Source organism: Phyllobates terribilis, unplaced genomic scaffold (assembly GCF_046119375.1).
Source record: "Phyllobates terribilis strain yellow unplaced genomic scaffold, ASM4611937v1 Scaffold_1__5_contigs__length_1240528914, whole genome shotgun sequence".
Classification (NCBI taxonomy): Eukaryota; Metazoa; Chordata; class Amphibia; order Anura; family Dendrobatidae; genus Phyllobates; species Phyllobates terribilis.
The window spans coordinates 360,802,921-360,822,534 of record NW_027362761.1 but is presented as its reverse complement, the minus strand read 5'-3'; the positions used below and the strand labels follow the sequence as shown (position 1 = coordinate 360,822,534).

At 40.6% G+C, this 19,614-nt stretch overlaps 1 protein-coding gene across 8 annotated transcripts in view; it reads right to left on the bottom strand.

Moving 5' to 3' along the window:
- The window catches only part of KDM2B (lysine demethylase 2B), a 195,011-nt gene that overhangs the window by 120,317 nt on the left and 55,080 nt on the right, over positions 1-19,614 (bottom strand). For all 8 annotated transcript variants that reach the window (XM_073676278.1, XM_073676279.1, XM_073676280.1 and 5 more), the window contains 2 exons: positions 15,000-15,093; positions 6,519-6,672 (listed from right to left, as the gene is read on the bottom strand). In XM_073676278.1, coding sequence (XP_073532379.1) covers positions 6,519-6,672; positions 15,000-15,093 — 248 coding nt within the window. The remainder of the gene's footprint in view (positions 1-6,518; positions 6,673-14,999; positions 15,094-19,614) is intronic.

Genomic DNA, 19,614 nt, shown 5'->3' with positions numbered 1-19,614 from the left:
GGATAGGTTGCAGACACCGTGTCACATTTGAAGAGTCGGTGACATGCCGAAACAGCAGAAACCCCCACAAGTGACCCCATTTTGTAAACTACACCGCTCAAGGAATTCATCTAGGGAAGTAGTGAGTATTTTTTAATTTTTAAATTTATACCATTGGACAGTGAAGAAAACATAATTATATTTTTACCACAAAAAAATGTTTTACCCTCAGATTTTACATTTTCACACAGGGCAATGGGTAAAAATGGTGCCGAAATGTGTCACACAATTTCTTCTAAACGTGGCAATACCGCATATGTGGCTGTACCGTACCGCTTAGCTATACGGCGATATTCGGGATGGACGGAGCGCTATTTGACTCTTGGAGAACAAATTATTGTAAAATAGTTTGCGGACTCCATATACACAGCCCCTAAGTGCTAGAAGAGCAGTATCCCCCCTCAAGTGACCCCATTTTGGAAATTATACCCCTTTGGGAATTTACCTACGGGTGTAGTGACGATTTGGACTCCATGGGTCTTTTCCAGAAACAAGCAGCAGTGGATGTTGCTGAGTGAAAATTTCAAACTGCTGATGTAGTGACCAGTACGTTTGTGCCCAGATAGTGCTTTTGGAGACATGTACCTATAAATTAGGCAAGCTCTCATTGCTACAGGAATGCCAAACATGTGGACCCTAAATGTAGTTTAGGCACATTGTGGGGCTCAGAAGGGAGGGAGGCATTTGGATTTGGGAAAACAAAATTTTCTGAATTTCTTTTGGGGGACAAGGGCCATTTCGCTTTTCCAGAGCCGTTCTGCTACCATTAACTTGGAAGTCCCTTATATTTTTAACAGATAACGGACCTGAGTGGGGACTAGCATTTTTTGAGGACTGAGTTGAAGCTTATATTGGGAACATTTTACGTAACATTTATCCGGCGCTCTAGGCTGAGCACTTACATCGGGGTTTCCATCTAAAGTTCCAAGTGATGTAATTCAGATGAAACCCCTGCGGGATCCATTCACTATAATGAGGCAGCAGAGTTACTCTGGACTCCGCCTGGCCTCTGTTTAGCTGTGTCCTTTTTTTCAGAAGTGCACAAAACTGTGGCCAACCGCACTTTTATGCACGCCTAAAAAAACTGTCACTGTGGGATCACAGGCCAGATGGCATCCACAGTGCCTATATCTGCCTCATTACAGGGAATCTTCCGTCATGGGTTCCGTCTGAATCACGTATTTCAGAGATTTACAGGGAAACTCTGGTGGAAGTGCTCAGCGCAGAGCGCAGGATAAATGTGAGCAGAGCCTTACTGCGATCTTTGGGAGACAGAATAAACAAATCAGTAGCAGGTGAAGAATTGGTTTTATTTCTTTTTTACGCCGTTTCTCGTTTGGTATAAGTGATTAGATTACTTTATTCTTCGGGTCGGCCGACAGTCATGTGACAGCTTGTTTTTTGTGGGACGAGTTGACGTTTTTATTGGTATGCGACATTTTTTGATCGCTTTCTATTCCGTTTTTTGGGAGGTAAAATGAACAAAAACAACAATTCAGGAATTGTTTTTTGAGATTTTTTTTATGCCATTCTGCGTGTGGTAAAAGTGATAAGGCAGCTTTATTTTTCGGGTCAGTACGTTTATAGCGATACTACACTTATATCTTTTATGTTTTGCCGCTTTTACACAATAAAACTATTTTATAGAAAAAATAATTTTTTTGCATCGCTTTATTCTGAGAGCTATAACTTTTTTATTTTTCGGCTGATGGAGCTGTATGGCGGCTTTTTTTTTTTTTTTTTTTTTTTTTTTTGCAAAACAAGATGACGTTTTCAGCGGTACCATTTTTATTTCCATTTGGCTTTTTGATTGCATTTTAATCCTCTTTTTGTTTGGCGATATGATGAAAAAGCATAGTTTTTTGCTCAGTTTTTTATTTTATTTTTTTTACGGTGTGAACAGAAGGAGTTAATTAGTGTGACAGTTTTATAGATCGGGTTGTTTCGGATGCGGCAATACCAAATGTGTGTACTTTTTTTGTTTTTGCATAAATATACAGATTTATTGGTTTAATGTTTTATTTCTTTTTATTTATTTTGTGATTTTTTAACAGTTTGAAAACATTTCTTAGACTTTTTTTTACATTTTTACTTAGTCCCTGTACGGGACATTAATTTTTATTTTTCTAATCCCTGTTCTCATGCAATGCAATAGGCATGTATTGCATTGCATGAGAGCTCTGCTGACAGTGTAAAACTATCATCTCCTGCTAGACTCAGCTGCAGGCTGAGCCTAGCAGGACACCGTACATGACAGACCCGGAGTCGGTCATGTGATCTCCGGCTGCCATGACAACGCCAGGTCCTCTCAGACATCACGGGGGCTGTCGGAGAGGTAAGTGGACGACCCCCTCTCCTCTCACTATCTTCTAAATGCCGCGATCGCTATAGATCGCGGCATCTAGAAGATAGCAAAGGGTTAACATCATTGGAACCTGATCCAATCAGGCCCCGATGATGTCCCCTGTCAGAGCTGTCGCTCTGCACTGAACCCGCAGCGCTTGCAGGACCCTGGGGGTCCTGAGCGCTGCGGGACCACAGACAGACAGTATATAAACGTCGGCGCTGCACAGAGCCCAGGAGTGCCGACGTTTATATACAGTGGCGGTCGGGAAGTGGTTAATGACAACCAAAAACATCCAAATGATCAAAAGTTCACATACCCTGGTGATTTTGGCCTGATAACATGCACATAATTTGACACAAATGGGTTTGAATGGCTACTAAAAGGTAACATCCTCACCTGTGACCTGTTTTCTTGTAATCAGGGTGCGTGCGCATAAAAGCTGAGTGAGTTTCTGGGATCCAGACAGACTCTTGCATCTTTCATCCAGCCACTGACGTTTCTGGATTGTGAGTCATGAGGAAAGCAAAAGAATTGTCAACGGATCTACGGGAAAAGGTAGTTGAAATGTAGAACACAAGAAAGGGATACAAAAAGATATCCAAGGAATTGATAATGCCACTGAGCAGCGTTCAAACTGTGAACAACAAATGGAAAATCAGGGGCTCTGTAAAAACCAAACCACGGTCAGGTAGACCAACAGAAATTTTGGCCACAACTGCCAGGAAAATTGTTTGGGATGCAAAGAAAAACCCACAAACAACATCAGCTGAAATTTAGGACTATCTGAAAACTTAAGGTGTGGCCGTTTCAAGATGCACAATAAGGAGGCACTTGAAGTAAAATGGGCTGCATGGTCGAGTCGCCAGAAGAAAGCCATTACTGCGCAAATGCCACAAAGTATCTCGCCTACAATACGCCAAACAGCACAGAGACAAGCCTCAAAACTTATGGAACAAGGTAATTTGGAGTGATTAAACCAAAATTGAACTTTTTGGCCACAACCATAAACGGTACATTTGGAGAGAGGTCAATAAGGCCTATGATGAAAGAACACCATTCCTACAGTAAAGCACGGAGGTGGATCGCTGATGTTTTGGGGATGTGTGAGCTACAAAGGAACAGGAAACTTGGTAAAAGTTGAAGGAAAGATGAATTGCAGCACGTTATCAGCAAATACTAGAGGCAAATTTGCACTCATCAGCCTGGAAGCTGCGCATGGGACGTACTTGGACGTTCCAACATGACAACGATCCAAAACACAAGGCCAAGTCGACCTGTCATTTGCTACAGCAGAACAAAGTGATGGTTCCGGAGTGGCCATCTCAGTCTCCTGACCTCAATATCATTAAGCCACTCTGTGGAGATCTCAAGAGCGCAGTTCATGCTAGACAGCCCAGGAATTTACAGGAACTGGAGGCTTTTTGCCAAGAAGAATGGGCAGCTTTACCATCTGAGAAATTAAAGAACCTCACCCACAACTACAACAAAAGACTTCAAGCTTTCATTGATGTTAGCGGGGGCAATACATGGTATTAAGAACTGGGGTATGTGAACTTTTGATCCGGGTCAATTGGATGTTTTTGGTTGTCATTAAGATTGAAAAAAGAGAAAACACAGTAGTTTCACAATAAATGGCTTCACCAAACCAATAACCATGACTGGAGAAAAAGTTTTTTTGTTATCATTCATATTCTCTGAAACAAGGCCAAGAAAGGAAAAATTCTGCTGGGGTACGTAAACTTTTGAGCACAACTGTATATTAGTGTAGTGTAGAGTGGTTAGGAGGAGTTTAGACTATAAAGGACCACAGATAATTCCTAGATCTAAATGGTACCAATTATTGGATAGGCTAGATCCATGACCCCTGAATATACCCATTATGGGGAAGGGAACATTCACTTTATTAGAATTAGAACAATGGGGCATATTTATAAAAGGCAAACTATAACCAATGTGGTGGCCATCATGTTGATAACTACAATGCCAACTGCATAGAAAATGAATACTGACAAGGCGGTGTGCCATTATTAAGACTTCTGGCCCAATAGTTCATAGAAAAGTAAAGTTATTGAAATCATCCTCCTATCTTAAAGTCAAGGACCCAACGTAAAGCATTCTTAACCTTTCATTGCGAACGTTATACAAGATGTGAATGTGGACCCTTCATGGTAAACGAGCTGCAGTGGGAGCATTATTGGGCCTACAGAAGACTGTCTACAAGGCAAAACTGACTATACAATGGTTCCCATTGTTAACCAAGGTAATCACTAGTGGTTGGTGCAAACAATTGCTGTCTGCCCAGGAGGACCAGGGACAGGTGTGACCCAGATGACTTTAGTAACAGCAGAGGCAAATGGCTTGGCTGGTTACTTAACCAAAATTAAAGTCAGTTAATTATCCAATTTGTATAGAATCTGTCTGACTAAAATGCAATGATCTCACTCTCTAATAATTACTATATTAAGGTTTATTCTATTTAATATTTGGGATCCCTTTAGTTTGTTTATTTCCACAGCACTTCCAACTCTCATAGCCTAACTGAACCAAACAGACCACATTCCACATGTCTACAGAGCTATAGGTTCTGCTTCTTAGGACTGTGGGGGCCCAGTTTTAAATCCAGAATATGGATTATTTTGAATGCATGAAGCTTTAGGGCTCGTTCACACATTGCGTTTTTGTAGCATTTTTAAGCGCATCTTTGCAGTAGAAAAAGCAGCATTGTATACTACCAGCATAGGGAATGAGACCCATGTTGTTTATTGCTGCTTGCGAATTTGAACCAAAGTGTTTATTTTTTTCAAACCTGCAAGACATCAGTTCTTTCAGCATTTTTGCAGTATTTTTCACCCAAATGAATGAGAAAAAAAAAAAACACAAGCAAAAATGCAACAAACACGCCTATTTTGTCCAGCATTTTTCTCGTGCCAACACTAGTTATTGCAGCACATAATTCTGCTGCAAATACTAAACCTGTACACATCTTTTAAGATGCATTAGACAATAAACACATCTAAATATATATAGTAGGGAAAAAAAACTAGCGGAGGGAGCCCATTATCTAAAAAAATCTAAAATATATTTTTAGTCATATTGGTCATTTCATTGTTGGGCATTTGTTACCATGTACAGAATTTTGTGGTAAAAGAAATTTGTACCAAGCCAAGTTACCATAGCCATAGGCTATGTGATAACTAGCTAATCTCTAGGGTGCCCACCGATTCCATACCATATCCATAGGCTATGTGATATTTAGCGGATCTCTAGGCTGTCCACTGATCCCATATAAGCATCTCGGCCTTGCCGTGTCTAATTGTAGCAGTAGTTGAGCACGCGAACCACGCTACATCTATGGAACTGTTAGGGATAGCCTAGTACAATTCCTTTAAGCTGTGTATTCTGAATGCAGTCTCTTCTATAGTAGGGTTCAGTAAAAGAAACACTAAAGGTGCCATCTACACGTGAGAAGCATTCGTCCAGCAGTTATCTTTCTTGACTGCCCCATACACTTGAATTCTCAGCTCAGTTGAGAGTTCATGTGTCTTTGATGGGGAGAGAAGAGAAAGTAAGATTCCTCTAGCAACAGTGAATCTCCCCTTTAAACTAAAGGATCAGAAATGTAAAAACTTTCCGAGTCTCCTCTCCCCTGACATGTTCAGTTACCAAGCTAGTTATCATATGGTATCCCTTTAAATGAATGGGTGGGCATGTGGTGGTAGCAGGTCCATGAGAATGACTAGCCATGGTTTTAGATTCTGGCACATTGGTCTATGGAGGTGTACCTTTTATGATGCAACCATGCCCTAAGGCTGCGTTCACATGCAGCAGTCACACTGCGGCTGATAAACCAGGCTTCTGCGGTCTTTCTACGGAGCACAATCAGTTGCAGGGAAACAGCTGTGTATGAACTACAAGACCACATGGACGATCGTAATGGCTCTGTAGGAAAATCTTGGAAAGTCCGCAGCAGCACAAAACTGCTGTGGTTTTCAGCCAGTGTGACTGCTGCATGTGAATATAGCTTGATGGAAACAACCTTGGCTAAGTGAAAGTAGTGCGGACAGCCATAAATGCACCTATAGCAAATACAGTTTACATCTGCTTGGCGACCGCAGTCAACAGAAGACCATACCTGATGGAATAAAGAAGGTGTGCCCTTGTTGGAGTTCGATCCTCTGACAACCTTGTGATCTGTCTCCCAAGAAGATGTCAGTTTGTTTCCCTGATAAAAGCCATTCCTCATAGAGCTGCAAATTATGCCCTGTGGGGGGAATCAACCAAAATACCTGTGGCAGAGAAAAGACACGAGTCTCAAAAAATCATGACCTAGAAAAGCAAAACAAATGTTAAAAATAAAAACTAGAAAATAAAATTATTTTCTTTGGCACATTGAAGGGGTTAGTGATGCCATCTATATTTTATGGAATTATTTTCCTCCACGGCAGATTTTAGTGTCAGATTGCGAGATCTTGTGCTTTTGACTTAAAGGAGACATGCCTGAAAGGGAAACATAACTGTTTATTCCGCTGCATTTCTCGGTTTCCCAAAAACAGTTTTGTTACATGTAAAATGAAAATATGATTGTCCCAGTTTGAACAAACCTGCTCTTCACAGATGACCAATGCAAGTCAGAGGGGGCGCAATGACCAGCTGTAGGGAGAGCAGCGTGCCCATCCACAGCCTCTGACAAGTTTTAAAAGCAATGATCAAAGCTATGGACTATGCAATGTGTCTGTCACCTAACCAAAACAAGTCCGCTTTCTACAATCTGTACTACAGGCAAACAGATGTATATTTTATTTTTGTATATGCTATGAAATGACTCTCCACAGCTCTGTCAAATGAAGTGTACCTGCTCTAAGTTTTTTTTTTTTTTTTAAACTAAATAAAGGTAAAAGGGGCTAATCATAAAACACTATTTTAATCAGCACCCATGCAGGCATATTCAGCTTTATTCCAAGATAAATAGTATACAAAATACACTAATTGCCAAAAGCATGTGGACTGCCTCATAATTCTCAAGTTCAGTTGTGTCAACCACATTAACTGGAAAGCAGTACAGAAGACCGCGGGCCCCCACACAGTCCTCCCCACACAGAATAACGGGCCCCCACACAGAATAACAGGCCCCCACACAGAATAACAGGCCCCCACACAGAATAACAGGCCCCCACACAGTCCTCCATACAGAATAATAGGCCCCACGTAGTCCTCCATACAGAATAATGGGCCCCACGTAGTCCTCCATACAGAATAATGGGCCCCACGTAGTCCTCCATACAGAATAATGGGCCCCACGTAGTCCTCCATACAGAATAATGGGCCCCACGTAGTCCTCCATACAGAATAATGGGCCCCACGTAGTCCTCCATACAGAATAATGGGCCCCACGTAGTCCTCCATACAGAATAATGGGCCCCACGTAGTCCTCCATACAGAATAATGGGCCCCACACAGTCCTCCATACAGAATAATGGCCCCACATAGTCCTCCATACAGAATAATGGGCCCCACACAGTCCTCCATACAGAATAATGGGCCCCACACAGTCCTCCATACAGAATAATGGGCCCCACACAGTCCTCCATACAGAATAATGGGCCCCACACAGTCCTCCATACAGAATAATGGGCCCCACACAGTCCTCCATACAGAATAATGGGCCCCACACAGTCCTCCATACAGAATAATGGCCCCACACAGGGATGGTGGTTCTGGTGTTGCGGGGCCAAATATCAACCTGCGGGCCAGATTTGACATGTATGATCTAGGAGGAACAGCAGCTCAGCCACAAAAACAGTACACCACCCAAATTCACACAGGGGACTGGCAAGTGATTAACCAGCTATTCTCTGTTGCATCACTCACTACATATAAAAATGGTCTCTGGGAGGGATATCAGCACAAAAACTGTATATCAGAAGATTCATTAAATGGATAGGGTTCCATGGTCAAGTCAAGCGTTGGTTGGAGAATTACGTAGCACATCAGCCCTAGAGTCAGGAGCCTGATGAACAAGTCTGGGTTTGGCAGATGCCGGGTAAATGCTGCCCACTGGGGTGCATGGTGCCCACTGTAAATTTGATGGAGGAGTGATAATAGTACAGGGCTGTTTTTCTGAATTTGCACTAGCTCCTTTTTTTTCCAGTGAAGGGTAAATGTTTATGCTAAAACTGGACATGTCCAATTGCAAATTTGTTCCCCCATAAGCAAAGCAAGGTTCATAAAACATAGGCTCACGATTCATTAATTGCAGGATTCTAAAATTAATTTACTTTTTCGAATTGTGTTTTTTATTACAGTTTTTGTTTTGCACCAAATACTTCCAAATGGAGCACTATGAATTTTGTGCAGTCACAATGGTTGTATTTTACAAGTTTTTAGTGCAAAAAGTTGTATATTTAAAAAAATAAATAAAACTGGTGCAACAATTCAAATCCCACCAAGGACAAAATCTGCAAGGAGTTTGTATGTTCTCCCCATGTTTGTGTGGGTTTCCTCCGGGTTCTCTTGTTTCCTTCAACACTTCAAAGACATACTGATAGGCAATGTAGATTGTCAGCTCCAATGGGGACAGCTATTATTTCTGTAAAGCGCAGTGGAATTAATGGCGCTATATATGATAGTAAAATAAATAATTAAACAAACACAATTGCATCCAAGTAACTGATGTACATTACTCCTGTAGGGTACTGGAGTACATCTGTGCCAAGTTTTGCAACTTTTTTGAAAGTTAAATTTGATGAATCAAGCCAACACATTTAGAAAAACCATACTAAAGTCACTAATTGAGAGGTATTCACATAAAAAAAAGTCAAAAATACAATGATGAACTGAGCCCAAAGTTTGAAGGATGCGCAGTGACCTGCACAAGGTCCTGGCTTCAATCCCATCAAACACCTTTAACATGAACTACACTGTGTTCCAAATTATTATGCAAATAATATTTTCTCAGATTTTCCCAAATTACCTATATGAATTGGAGTCATTGTAATTTTCCAGTCAAATAACTATTAGAGTACAATTGAAAGGTTTTTGCACAAACTGCCTATGATAACAGTATATTTTTAAAAAAATAAAAAACTCAAACTGCACTCAAAATGCATGTTCCAAATTATTATGCACAGCAGAGTTTTCAACCTTTTCATTTTAATAAAGAACAAAAAATGGTCATTTTTGAAATTATAAGCATTAGCAGGTTATTACAAACTGAAATCAAACAGTTTTCAACTCAAAACTTTATTCTAGGTGATGTTACATTTGCACATAGGACCCCTTGTTCGAAAGGAGCTTCTGAACTCTCTCGTCCATTGAATTTGTCAGGTTTTGGATGGTTTCTGCTTCAATTGTTTTGCATGAGGACAGAATACCCTCCCAGAGCTGTTGCTTAGATGTGAACTGCCTCCCGCCATCATAGACACTCCTTTTGATGATGCTCCAGAGGTTCTCAATGGGGTTGAGGTCAGGGGAGCATGGGGGCCACACCATAAGTTTGTCCCCTTTTATGCCCACAGCAGCCAGAGATGCAGATGTGTTATGTGCAGCATGAGACGGGGCATTATCATGCATGAAATTATCTCGATGGTCCAGATGGATGGAGTGGAGGATGGCTGGTTGATGGACACCCCATGCAAACACGGCTACGGCACTAACAAGGAGGAGGTGGAGTAATGTTTTGGGCTGGAATCATGGGGAGAGAGATTGTCGGCCCTTTTAGGATCCCTGAAGGGGTAAAGATGAACTCCATAATGTATGTTGAGTTTCTCAAACAGCACTTCCTGCCATGGTTCAAGAAGAAGAACTGTGAATTCCGCAGCAAGATCATTTTCATGCATGATAATGCCCCATCTCATGCTGCACATAACACATCTGCATCTCTGGCTGCTATGGGCATAAAAGGGGACAAACTTATGGTGTGGCCCACATGCTCCCCTGACCTCAACCCCATTGAGAACCTCTGGAGCATCATCAAAAGGAGTGTCTATGATAGCGGGAGGCAGTTCACATCTAAGCAACAGCTCTGGGAGGGTATTCTGTCCTCATGCAAAACAATTAAAGCAGAGACCATCCAAAACCTGACAAATTCAATGGACGAGAGAGTTCAGAAGTTCCTTTCGAACAATGGGTCCTATGTGCAAATGTAACATCACCTAGAATAAAGTTTTGAGTTGAAAACTGTTTGATTTCAGTTTGTAATAACCAGCTAATGCTTATAATTTCAAAAATGACCATTTTTTTGTTCTTTATTAAAATGAAAAGGTTGAAAACTCTGCTGTGCATAATAATTTGGAACATGCATTTTGAGTGCAGTTTGAGTTTTTTATTTTTTTAAAAATATACTGTTATCATAGGCAGTTTGTACAAAAACCTTTCAATTGTACTCTAATAGTTATTTGACTGGAAAATTACAATGACTGCAATTCATATAGGTAATTGCTGAGATAATCTTATAAATGTGCCCCTGCTGTGTACTGTGTAATGGCTGTGTCTGACCGTGCAGGAACATGATCTGATCATACCACATCTCCTGGGCAGGGGAGGAGTCAGAAGAGTATACAGATATTACAGCATAGGAGCGCAAATGATTCTATGAGATAAAACATGTTTAAAGAACAAGCATCAAAGGTTTTGCCACAGAAATTATCAGCTGTGATCTCGTGCTGTCCTGTCTGTATACTCTCTTTTGTGTCCTCCCCTGCCCAAGAGCTGTGGTATGATCAGACAGTGTCCCTGTACGGTCAGACACAGCCATTACACAGTACACAGCAGGGGCACATTTATAAGATTATCTCAGCACAGGAACATTTTTTTTTTTAAACACATCCAGTTGTGGAACGAATTTTTATTCCAAGAGCTATTGATTTAAAATTATACTGCGTTCATGAGAAAACCCCTTTAAGCCATATGATGTGGATCAAAACTTCTAGTAGACAAACTGACCCTTAAAAATGTTGCAATAAAATGTAAAACTTAAATGTCAAAAGGAACTTATTAAATGAAAATAATCAAACATAAAACTCGCTTGGTAAATCCCTACTGGTTTTTGGGGGTGGGCAACTCATTAAAGGTGCTTAAGCCAGAAAATAAAAAACAATTCTAAAAACACACAGAAAACTCATAATACTATGATTATGACAAAACTCAATTGCAGAGCAAAACTCCATGGTGTCTTTTAGCAATGCTGTGGACCAGGTGCAGAAAAAAAGACACCTGCTCAGAGATCCATCAAAGTCCGCAGTAGAATTCAGGACAACCCCTACAGTTAAGTATGCCCATGTGTGTTTATACACATGTATTTCTATGTTTGCGTATATGCACATTGGTACTTTTATATGCCGCATAAAAATCTGTTTAGCACTAGTGTTGAGAGAGTATGTTCTATTAACCCTTTCGGCGAGTATGCTCGGGCCGAGCTCCGAGTATTTACAGCTGCTCGGTGATGCGTTTGAATCGCTCCCGTGTACATGATTTGCGACTGTTTGACAGTTTTATTACATGTGAGGAATGTGTAAGAAATAGACATTCCTCACATGTAATAAAACTGTCAAACAGTTGCAAATCATGCACACGGGAGCGATTCAACCATATCACCGAGCAGCTATAAATACTCGGAGCTCGGCCCGAGCGTACTCGGAACAGAACATACTCGCTCAACCCTATTTAGCACCTAATTCAGACATCTGTTTTTTTATTGTATGTAAAAAAGGACAGATTTTCATCATTGTGCTGGATCAGATTTTCATCAGTGTTTGTGCTCAGGGTGAGTATTTTACCATCAATGTTTCAACGATTTTCTCAAAATTAAGAAAAAGCTTCTCCTACCCACTACAATGTTAAAATAGCACACGGACCTAAAAATCTTTAGGCTGTGTGCCCACTATGCGTTTTTTAAGTGTTTCCGCAGCGGCAATTCAGCAGCAGAAACGCTTAAAAAACGCATGGTAGAAGGTTTGCAATGTTCCCCAATGATAATCCGCATGAGCTGTGCACATGCTGTGGAAATTTCCGCTGCAGATTATCATTGCGGAAAAATCCGCAGCACTACCAATTATTTTGCGTAAATGCGGATATTAAGCGATTCAATGTGCGGATGGTACCTGGGTCTGGAGAAGAGGAGACTCTCATCCAGACCCGAGTACCATGGTACCTGTAAAAAAAAAAGAAGAATTAAAATAAAAAAAACATTATACTTACCTTCTGATGGCCCCTGTCTTTTCTCCGCAGCGTCCTCTCTCTTCTATGGCTTGCGATGGTCTAAAAAGGACCTGCCATGACGTCATTTAGTCATGTGACGGGTCACACGACCGCTGATGTCGGCGGTCGCGTGACCTGTCACATGACTAAATTACGTCATGGCAGGTCCTTTCAGACCACCGCGAGCCGTAGAAGAGACCGGACGCAGCGGAGAAAAGACAGGGGCCATCAGAAGGTAAGTATAATGTTTTTTTTTTTTCTATTTTTTACCATTTTTAATCTTTTTTTCAACTATTATATAGTGTGACCAAGTTGTCAAGCACTTTCCAAGTGATGCTAAAATCGCTTGGAAAGCGCTTGTCAACCCGCATGCGGAAATGCATGTGAAAAACGCTTCACTTCCGCTTGTCCCTGGCAGGAAAAACGCATGTAAAATCCGCATGCGTTTTTTCTGCAGGGAGATGCAGAAACGCTCAGGAGAAATCCGGAGCATTTCTGCATCGTGGGCACTTAGCCTTATGATGTATGTGGTTACTTTTGTTTGCTAACTTCTAGTTTATACTTTGTGCATTCATCCAGAGTGTCATATGGAATGGTCTCTTTTAGAGTTGATCATCTCTTCACTTCATTATTCTGTTGTTGGCCTATTGCTATTTTTTTTAGCCATTAGAAACTTTCACATCTGTCCACCTTGTTTCCATACACGCTCTCTGCATCCATCCTAAACATCATCATTTTTTCTTATTTACTCTCCTTCTTAAATCAAAGTATATTTTTCAAGTGTCTAAATTTTAAAAAAGAATTCATGACCAGTCAGGCTTCAAAGAGGACCTTTCACCAAATCTTTCACATTGAGCGTGACACACAATGTATTAGGCACTGTAGAGCAAAACAAAACTTTTATTTTGCCTCTTTATTGTGGAAATATTAGTCATCAAAATATTTGGCACCTAAATAGTTAATTGTTAAAAGTCCAACTGGGCATTAACAAAGATTTCACTGTGTACTTCTCCATGTATGATGTTACCCAATCACATGCAGGGAGCAACACACTGGGGAAAGAACAACACACCTACAATAGCTTAGAACAGACTCAGTGTGAAACATGTATTGACAAACAGTCGGCTCTCCTCTCTGCAGAGTGATGAAATGCTCTGGAGCACAGCAGATCTGAGTGTGATTAACAGCATTCATTGCCAGCAGTCAGTGTGTGGAGGGTGACAGTACAAAAAAGTTGGCAGTGCTATTCCTGCATTAACAATGCTAATGTGTATTTTGACAGCTGAAAGCGGTTAATCACACTCAGGTCTGCTGTGCACATGTAATCACCCTGCAGTGAGTAGAATACTGTTTGTCAATACATGTTTCACACCAAGCCTGCTCTAAGCTATTGTGGGGGCGTGTTCTTTACCTAGTGGATTGCTGCCTGCTTATGATTGGTCAGCGTCAGAAAGAGGACAAAGTACACACCCCCAGTGAAATCTCTCTAGTAATGCCCGCTTGGACATAAAGAAAATTAACGGTTTAGGTGCCAAATACTTGATTGCTAATATCTCCATAATGGAGAGGTGAAATAAAAAAAGAAAATAAATGTATTCTGCTCTGCAGCGCTCATTACATAATGTGTCCAGATTAGCATGACAAATTTGGTAAATAGTCCTCTTTAAGGTGTATTTACACTGAAAGAATATCGTGAACAAGCATGCTTAAGAAAGCTTGTTTCACGGTTATCTTTCCGTGTAAATAGGCTGTCGATCGTCTGATTATGAGAAAAAAAAAACCTCTTGCTCATCTGGTGAACTTAGCTTTTGTGCACTATAAAAAGTAATCTTTCACAGCAGCGCATCATCCTGTGTAAATAGGACATGTGCTGCCGAAAACTATCACAGCCTATATGCACTGAGTGACCTATTACGGAACATTGAGTTGGCATCGCTTAACGCAGTCTGCCTGTATAAACGGACTATTAAACAACCACCGATCGGTAAATATTTACCGGTATATCGGTAAACAGTTGGTCTGTTTAAACGGAGCTTTACTTCCATAAGGTTCCTCATTTTGTTTGTTTCCCTTAATTTGCCCCCAAGCGTATTGCTTTGTTATTGTGATAGCATCCCACTTTGATCACCACAACCCCAACCATGTTTACCTGTTACTGGATCAGGAGACTTCCTAATACAGATATCAGTATTTACCCCTTAATTGAAGAGGAGTACGGCAAAGCAGTGATTCTCCCACTACCAATCTTATTGGTTTTTTTTATGCCAAAGTGTAGATTGAAAATATTCCTTGATGTTGGTTTGTATTCGTTGTGGTAATTGCAAAATGCAATCCAGTTTCAATTTGATTTATACATACATTTCTAATCTCTAATGACTTGTACTAACAACAAACAGGACAACAAACATGATAGACTTGCCTTTCCACCGCGTAAAACATGGTACCAAACAGACGTCCCTCCAAAATCAATATGAAAGTCTGTGAAACAGCCCTTGACGCTCATCAAACAATACCTGTAAAATATGCTCCGTTAAAGCTACACAAAAAATAAGCAATTTTTTTTGTTTGGTTTAAAAAGGGAATCTGACAGTACGATCAAGTCCACCAAACTGCATATATGTGCATGCAGGTCTTTGAAATCTAAAGAACGCAACATCTTTAAATCTTCGATCAGTTGCTGCATGCCTGAAAAACTAGAATTTTAGGTGGTCCACTACTTTAACATTGACAACCTAGCCTTACAATAGGTAGTCAATGTCTGATGGTGGGGGTGTGACACTTGGCACCCCCGCTAATCAGCTGTTCTCTGTGTCAGCGGTGGCCGTAACGGATCAGTTACAGAGCTGCACAGCACAGCTCCATCTACTGTATAGCGGCCGTGGCAGGGTACTGCATATCCACCCCTATTCAAATATGTCCAGTACCCAGTCACTATACAGTAGATGGAGCAGCGCTGTACAGATCCATAACTGGTCAGTTCCAGCCACTGACACAGAGAACAGCTCATCGGCGGGGGTGTCGGGTGTTGTACCCCCACCGTCAGACATTGATGACCTATCCATTGGATAGGTCATCAATGTTAAAGTAGTAGACAACTTATTTAATATGCAAATGAGGCATTAGGTGCTCTGGGTATGTTAAAGCACTTAATGAGCCTCTCTCCCCCCCCTGGTTGTTTCCCAACACAACACCAGCCTCTTTAGCTCCGAGCTCCACAGATCTAGACCGCAAAAGGCGCTCAGAGCAGCTGAAATTACCGTTTGGCTACCGCAACAGGTTTGGAGAGTGAAGTACAGTTTGTTACACTTTTCTGAATGGGTACAACCCCACAAACCCATTAAGTGTTCTGTCATGCCCAGAGCAATCGCCTCATTTGCATATTAACATGCCAAGTTCTCAGGAATGCAACAACACAAAGATATAAAAGGTGTATAAGGATTTACATTTCAAAAGGCATGCATGTCTACATATGCAGTTTGGGAAGGTTGATCTTACTGATTAGATTCCCTTTAAATAATTAGCACCTTTCACCAAATTATTCGTGTTGAACTGGACACGTTTCTGCTTTTTCCTAATTTCACATCTTTGTTCCGAAGATATTAGTGATCAAAGTACTTGGTCCCTAAAGAATTAATTTCTGTTAAGTCCAAGTGGGTGTAATTAGATAGTTTTTTTCACGAGAGACATGTACTTTTCCTTCCTGTAGGATACTGGTCAATCCTAAGGAAGCAGCAACACTCAAAGAAAAGAAGAATACTCCCCCACCATAAGGCTATGTGCCCACGATGCAGAAATGCTGCATATTTTTTCCGCTTCTCCCCGGCAGGAAAAATGCATGCGGATTTTACTGTACATGCGTTTTTCCCGCCAGGTAGAAGCGTTTGTCAAGTGTTTTTGCATGCATTTCATCAAGCGCTTTTCCGAAGAAGAAAGAAGAAAGAAGAAAGAAGAAAGAAGAAAGAAGAAAGAAGAAAGAAGAAAGAAGAAAGAAGAAAGAAGAAAGAAGAAAGAAGAAAGAAGAAAGAAGAAAGAAGAAAGAAGAAAGAAGAAAGAAAAAAGAAAAAAGAAAAAAGAAAAGAAGAAGAAGAAGAAGAAGAAGAAAGAAAAGAAGAAGAAGAAGAAGAAGAAGAAGAAAGAAAAGAAGAAAGAAAAGAAGAAGAAGAAGAAGAAGAAGAAGAAAGAAAAGAAGAAGAAGAAGAAGAAGAAGAAGAAGAAAGAAAAGAAGAAAGAAAAGAAGAAGAAGAAAAGAAGAAGAAGAAGAAGAAGAAGAAGAAGAAAGAAAAGAAGAAAGAAAAGAAGAAGAAGAAGAAGAAGAAGAAGAAAGAAAAGAAGAAAGAAAAGAAGAAGAAGAAGAAGAAGAAGAAGAAGAAAAGAAGAAGAAGAAGAAGAAGAAGAAGAAAGAAAAGAAGAAGAAGAAGAAGAAAGAAAAGAAGAAGAAGAAGAAGAAGGAAGAAAGAAAAGAAGAAGGAAGAAGAAGAAGAAAGAAAAGAAGAAGAAGAAGAAGAAGAAGAAGGAAGAAAGAAAAGAAGAAGGAAGAAGAAGAAGGAAGAAGAAGAAGAAGAAGAAGAAGAAAGAAAAGAAGAAGAAGAAGAAGAAGAAGAAGAAGAAAGAAAAGAAGAAGAAGAAGAAGAAGAAGAAGAAGAAGAAGAAGAAGAAGAAGAAGAAGAAGAAGAAGAAGAAGAAAGAAAAGAAGAAGGAAGAAGAAGGAAGAAGAAGAAGAAGGAAGAAGAAGAAGAAGAAGAAGAAGAAGAAGAAGAAGAAAGAAAAGAAGAAGGAAGAAGAAGAAGAAGAAGAAAGAAAAGAAGAAGGAAGAAGAAGGAAGAAGAAGGAAGAAGAAGGAAGAAGAAGAAGGAAGAAGAAGAAGAAGAAGAAGAAGAAGAAGAAAGAAAAGAAGAAGAAGAAGAAGAAGAAGAAGAAAGAAAAGAAGAAGAAGAAGAAGAAGAAGAAAGAAAAGAAGAAGAAGAAGAAGAAAGAAAAGAAGAAGAAGAAGAAGAAGAAGAAGAAGAAGAAGAAGAAGAAGAAGAAGAAGAAGAAGAAGAAGAAAGAAAAGAAGAAGGAAGAAAAGAAGAAGGAAGAAGAAGAAGGAAGAAGAAGAAAGAAAAGAAGAAGGAAGAAGAAGAAGAAGAAGAAGAAGAAGAAGAAGAAGAAGAAGAAGAAGAAGAAGAAGAAGAAGAAGAAGAAGAAGAAGAAGAAGAAGAAGAAGAAAGAAAGAAAGAATGGTAAAAACTTAAAAAAAAAAAAAAATTATACTTACCTTCCGATGTCCTCCCGGTGCGTCCGGTGTCTTGGGCGGCTCGCGGTGTTGTGAAGGACCTGCAGTGACGTCATTGAGTCATGTGAGGGGTCACATGACTCAATGACGTCATGGCAGGTCCTTCACAACAGTGCGACCCATACAGTAGACAAGACGGAGGGGAGAAAACACCGGGAGGACATCGGAAGGAAAGTATAAATTATTATTTTTTTAATTCTTTTTTTTTTTTTTTTTTTTTTACAGTTTCTATGGTACCCAAGTCTGGTTGAGAGTCTCCTCTCCTCCAGACCTGGGTACCATCCGCACATTGAACCGTGTGATATCCGCTTGTGCAGATGCGGATGTCACACGGTCCAATGCAAGTCAATGGCGGCGATTACGCTGCGTGTCCGCAAAATTAATGGACATGCTGCGTATTTTTCTACAATGATAATCCACAGCGGAAATTTCCGCAGCATGTGCACAGCACATGCGGATTATCATTGGGGACCATGGGGCATGTATTACCAAGCGTTTTCGTGCGGGAATTCCGCGGCAAAAACGCATAGTGGGCAAGCAGCCTCACTTAGAGCAGGTTTCTCAGCGTCTGAGATGTATAATGAAAGACAACCCTGATCTCCTGGTCTAACCTCTATGAGTCAGTGTGGAAGATGGGCAGTGCAGCTGAGTTTTGCTGTGTCACATTACAAACTATCAACTAACCTACTCTGCTAGATTGTCATTTCTGCTATACTGCTCCTTCCCCAAAACTGTCTGTCCGAAGAGGTGTCCTAATCATTCTTATGCCTGCTATGGTCAGGCAATTTGTAGTCCTTCTGCAGCCAGATAAAAGCAGGCTATCATTATGTCTCACACAGGAATAACCTGCCTGTTCTGGACTACTCCACTGTGGGACATAATGGCAGCCTGCTCTGATTACGCACAACAGACATAAGTGTATACTGACATTATGAGCTCTCAGTTCAAGATAAACAATGGGGGAGAGGAACAGTACATCAGAGGTGACCGTGCTATGAAAGAAGGAGAGCGAATAGAAGGGTTTGTAAATGTGACACAGCTAAACTCAGCTGCACTGCCCCTCATTACAAACTGAGTCATGCAGGAGTTTAGATCAAGGTTGTCTGACTTTATATCTCACACACTGAGAAACCTGCTCTTGGCTATGGTGGGGGTGTGTTCTTTCCTTTGACTGTTGCTACCCAGTGAAAACTCTCTAATAATACCCAATTGGACTTAATGAAAAGTAGGGGCCAAATACTTGCTAATATGTGCGCAACAGTGAAGAGAAATAAAAAAAATTACATTTTATTCCACTCTGCAGCCACTAATGCATTGATGTGTCCAGTATAACATTAAAAATTTGGTGAAAGGTCTTTAAACATAAAAAAATAAAAAGTCACATTACAGCGAGTTGCTTAAATAACTGCATCCTCTACATTCTCCCGGTAAGGTCAGGGCCAGATGGTGCGGCTGGCTATATTCAGCCAAAATGCTGCCTATTTTGATGGCTAATTGTCACACAGCTTCTTTTCATCTTTGTCTGTGCGGCCACCACCCCTTTTGGCCCGACCCAAAGAGAAACTTCATAACTGGCACTGAATGCATTGTAGATTACTAAAACCAAAAAATGGGTTTAGATGAACAGCAAAGTCAGATACTGCATTGAATCTCCATGAAAAGTAGAGTTAAAATGTAATTTTCTTCTACAAATTTTTAGGAGTAGGAAATCCTTTTTTGCCTTTTTACCCGCAACAGGCAATAAAAAATATTTTCAGGTTGC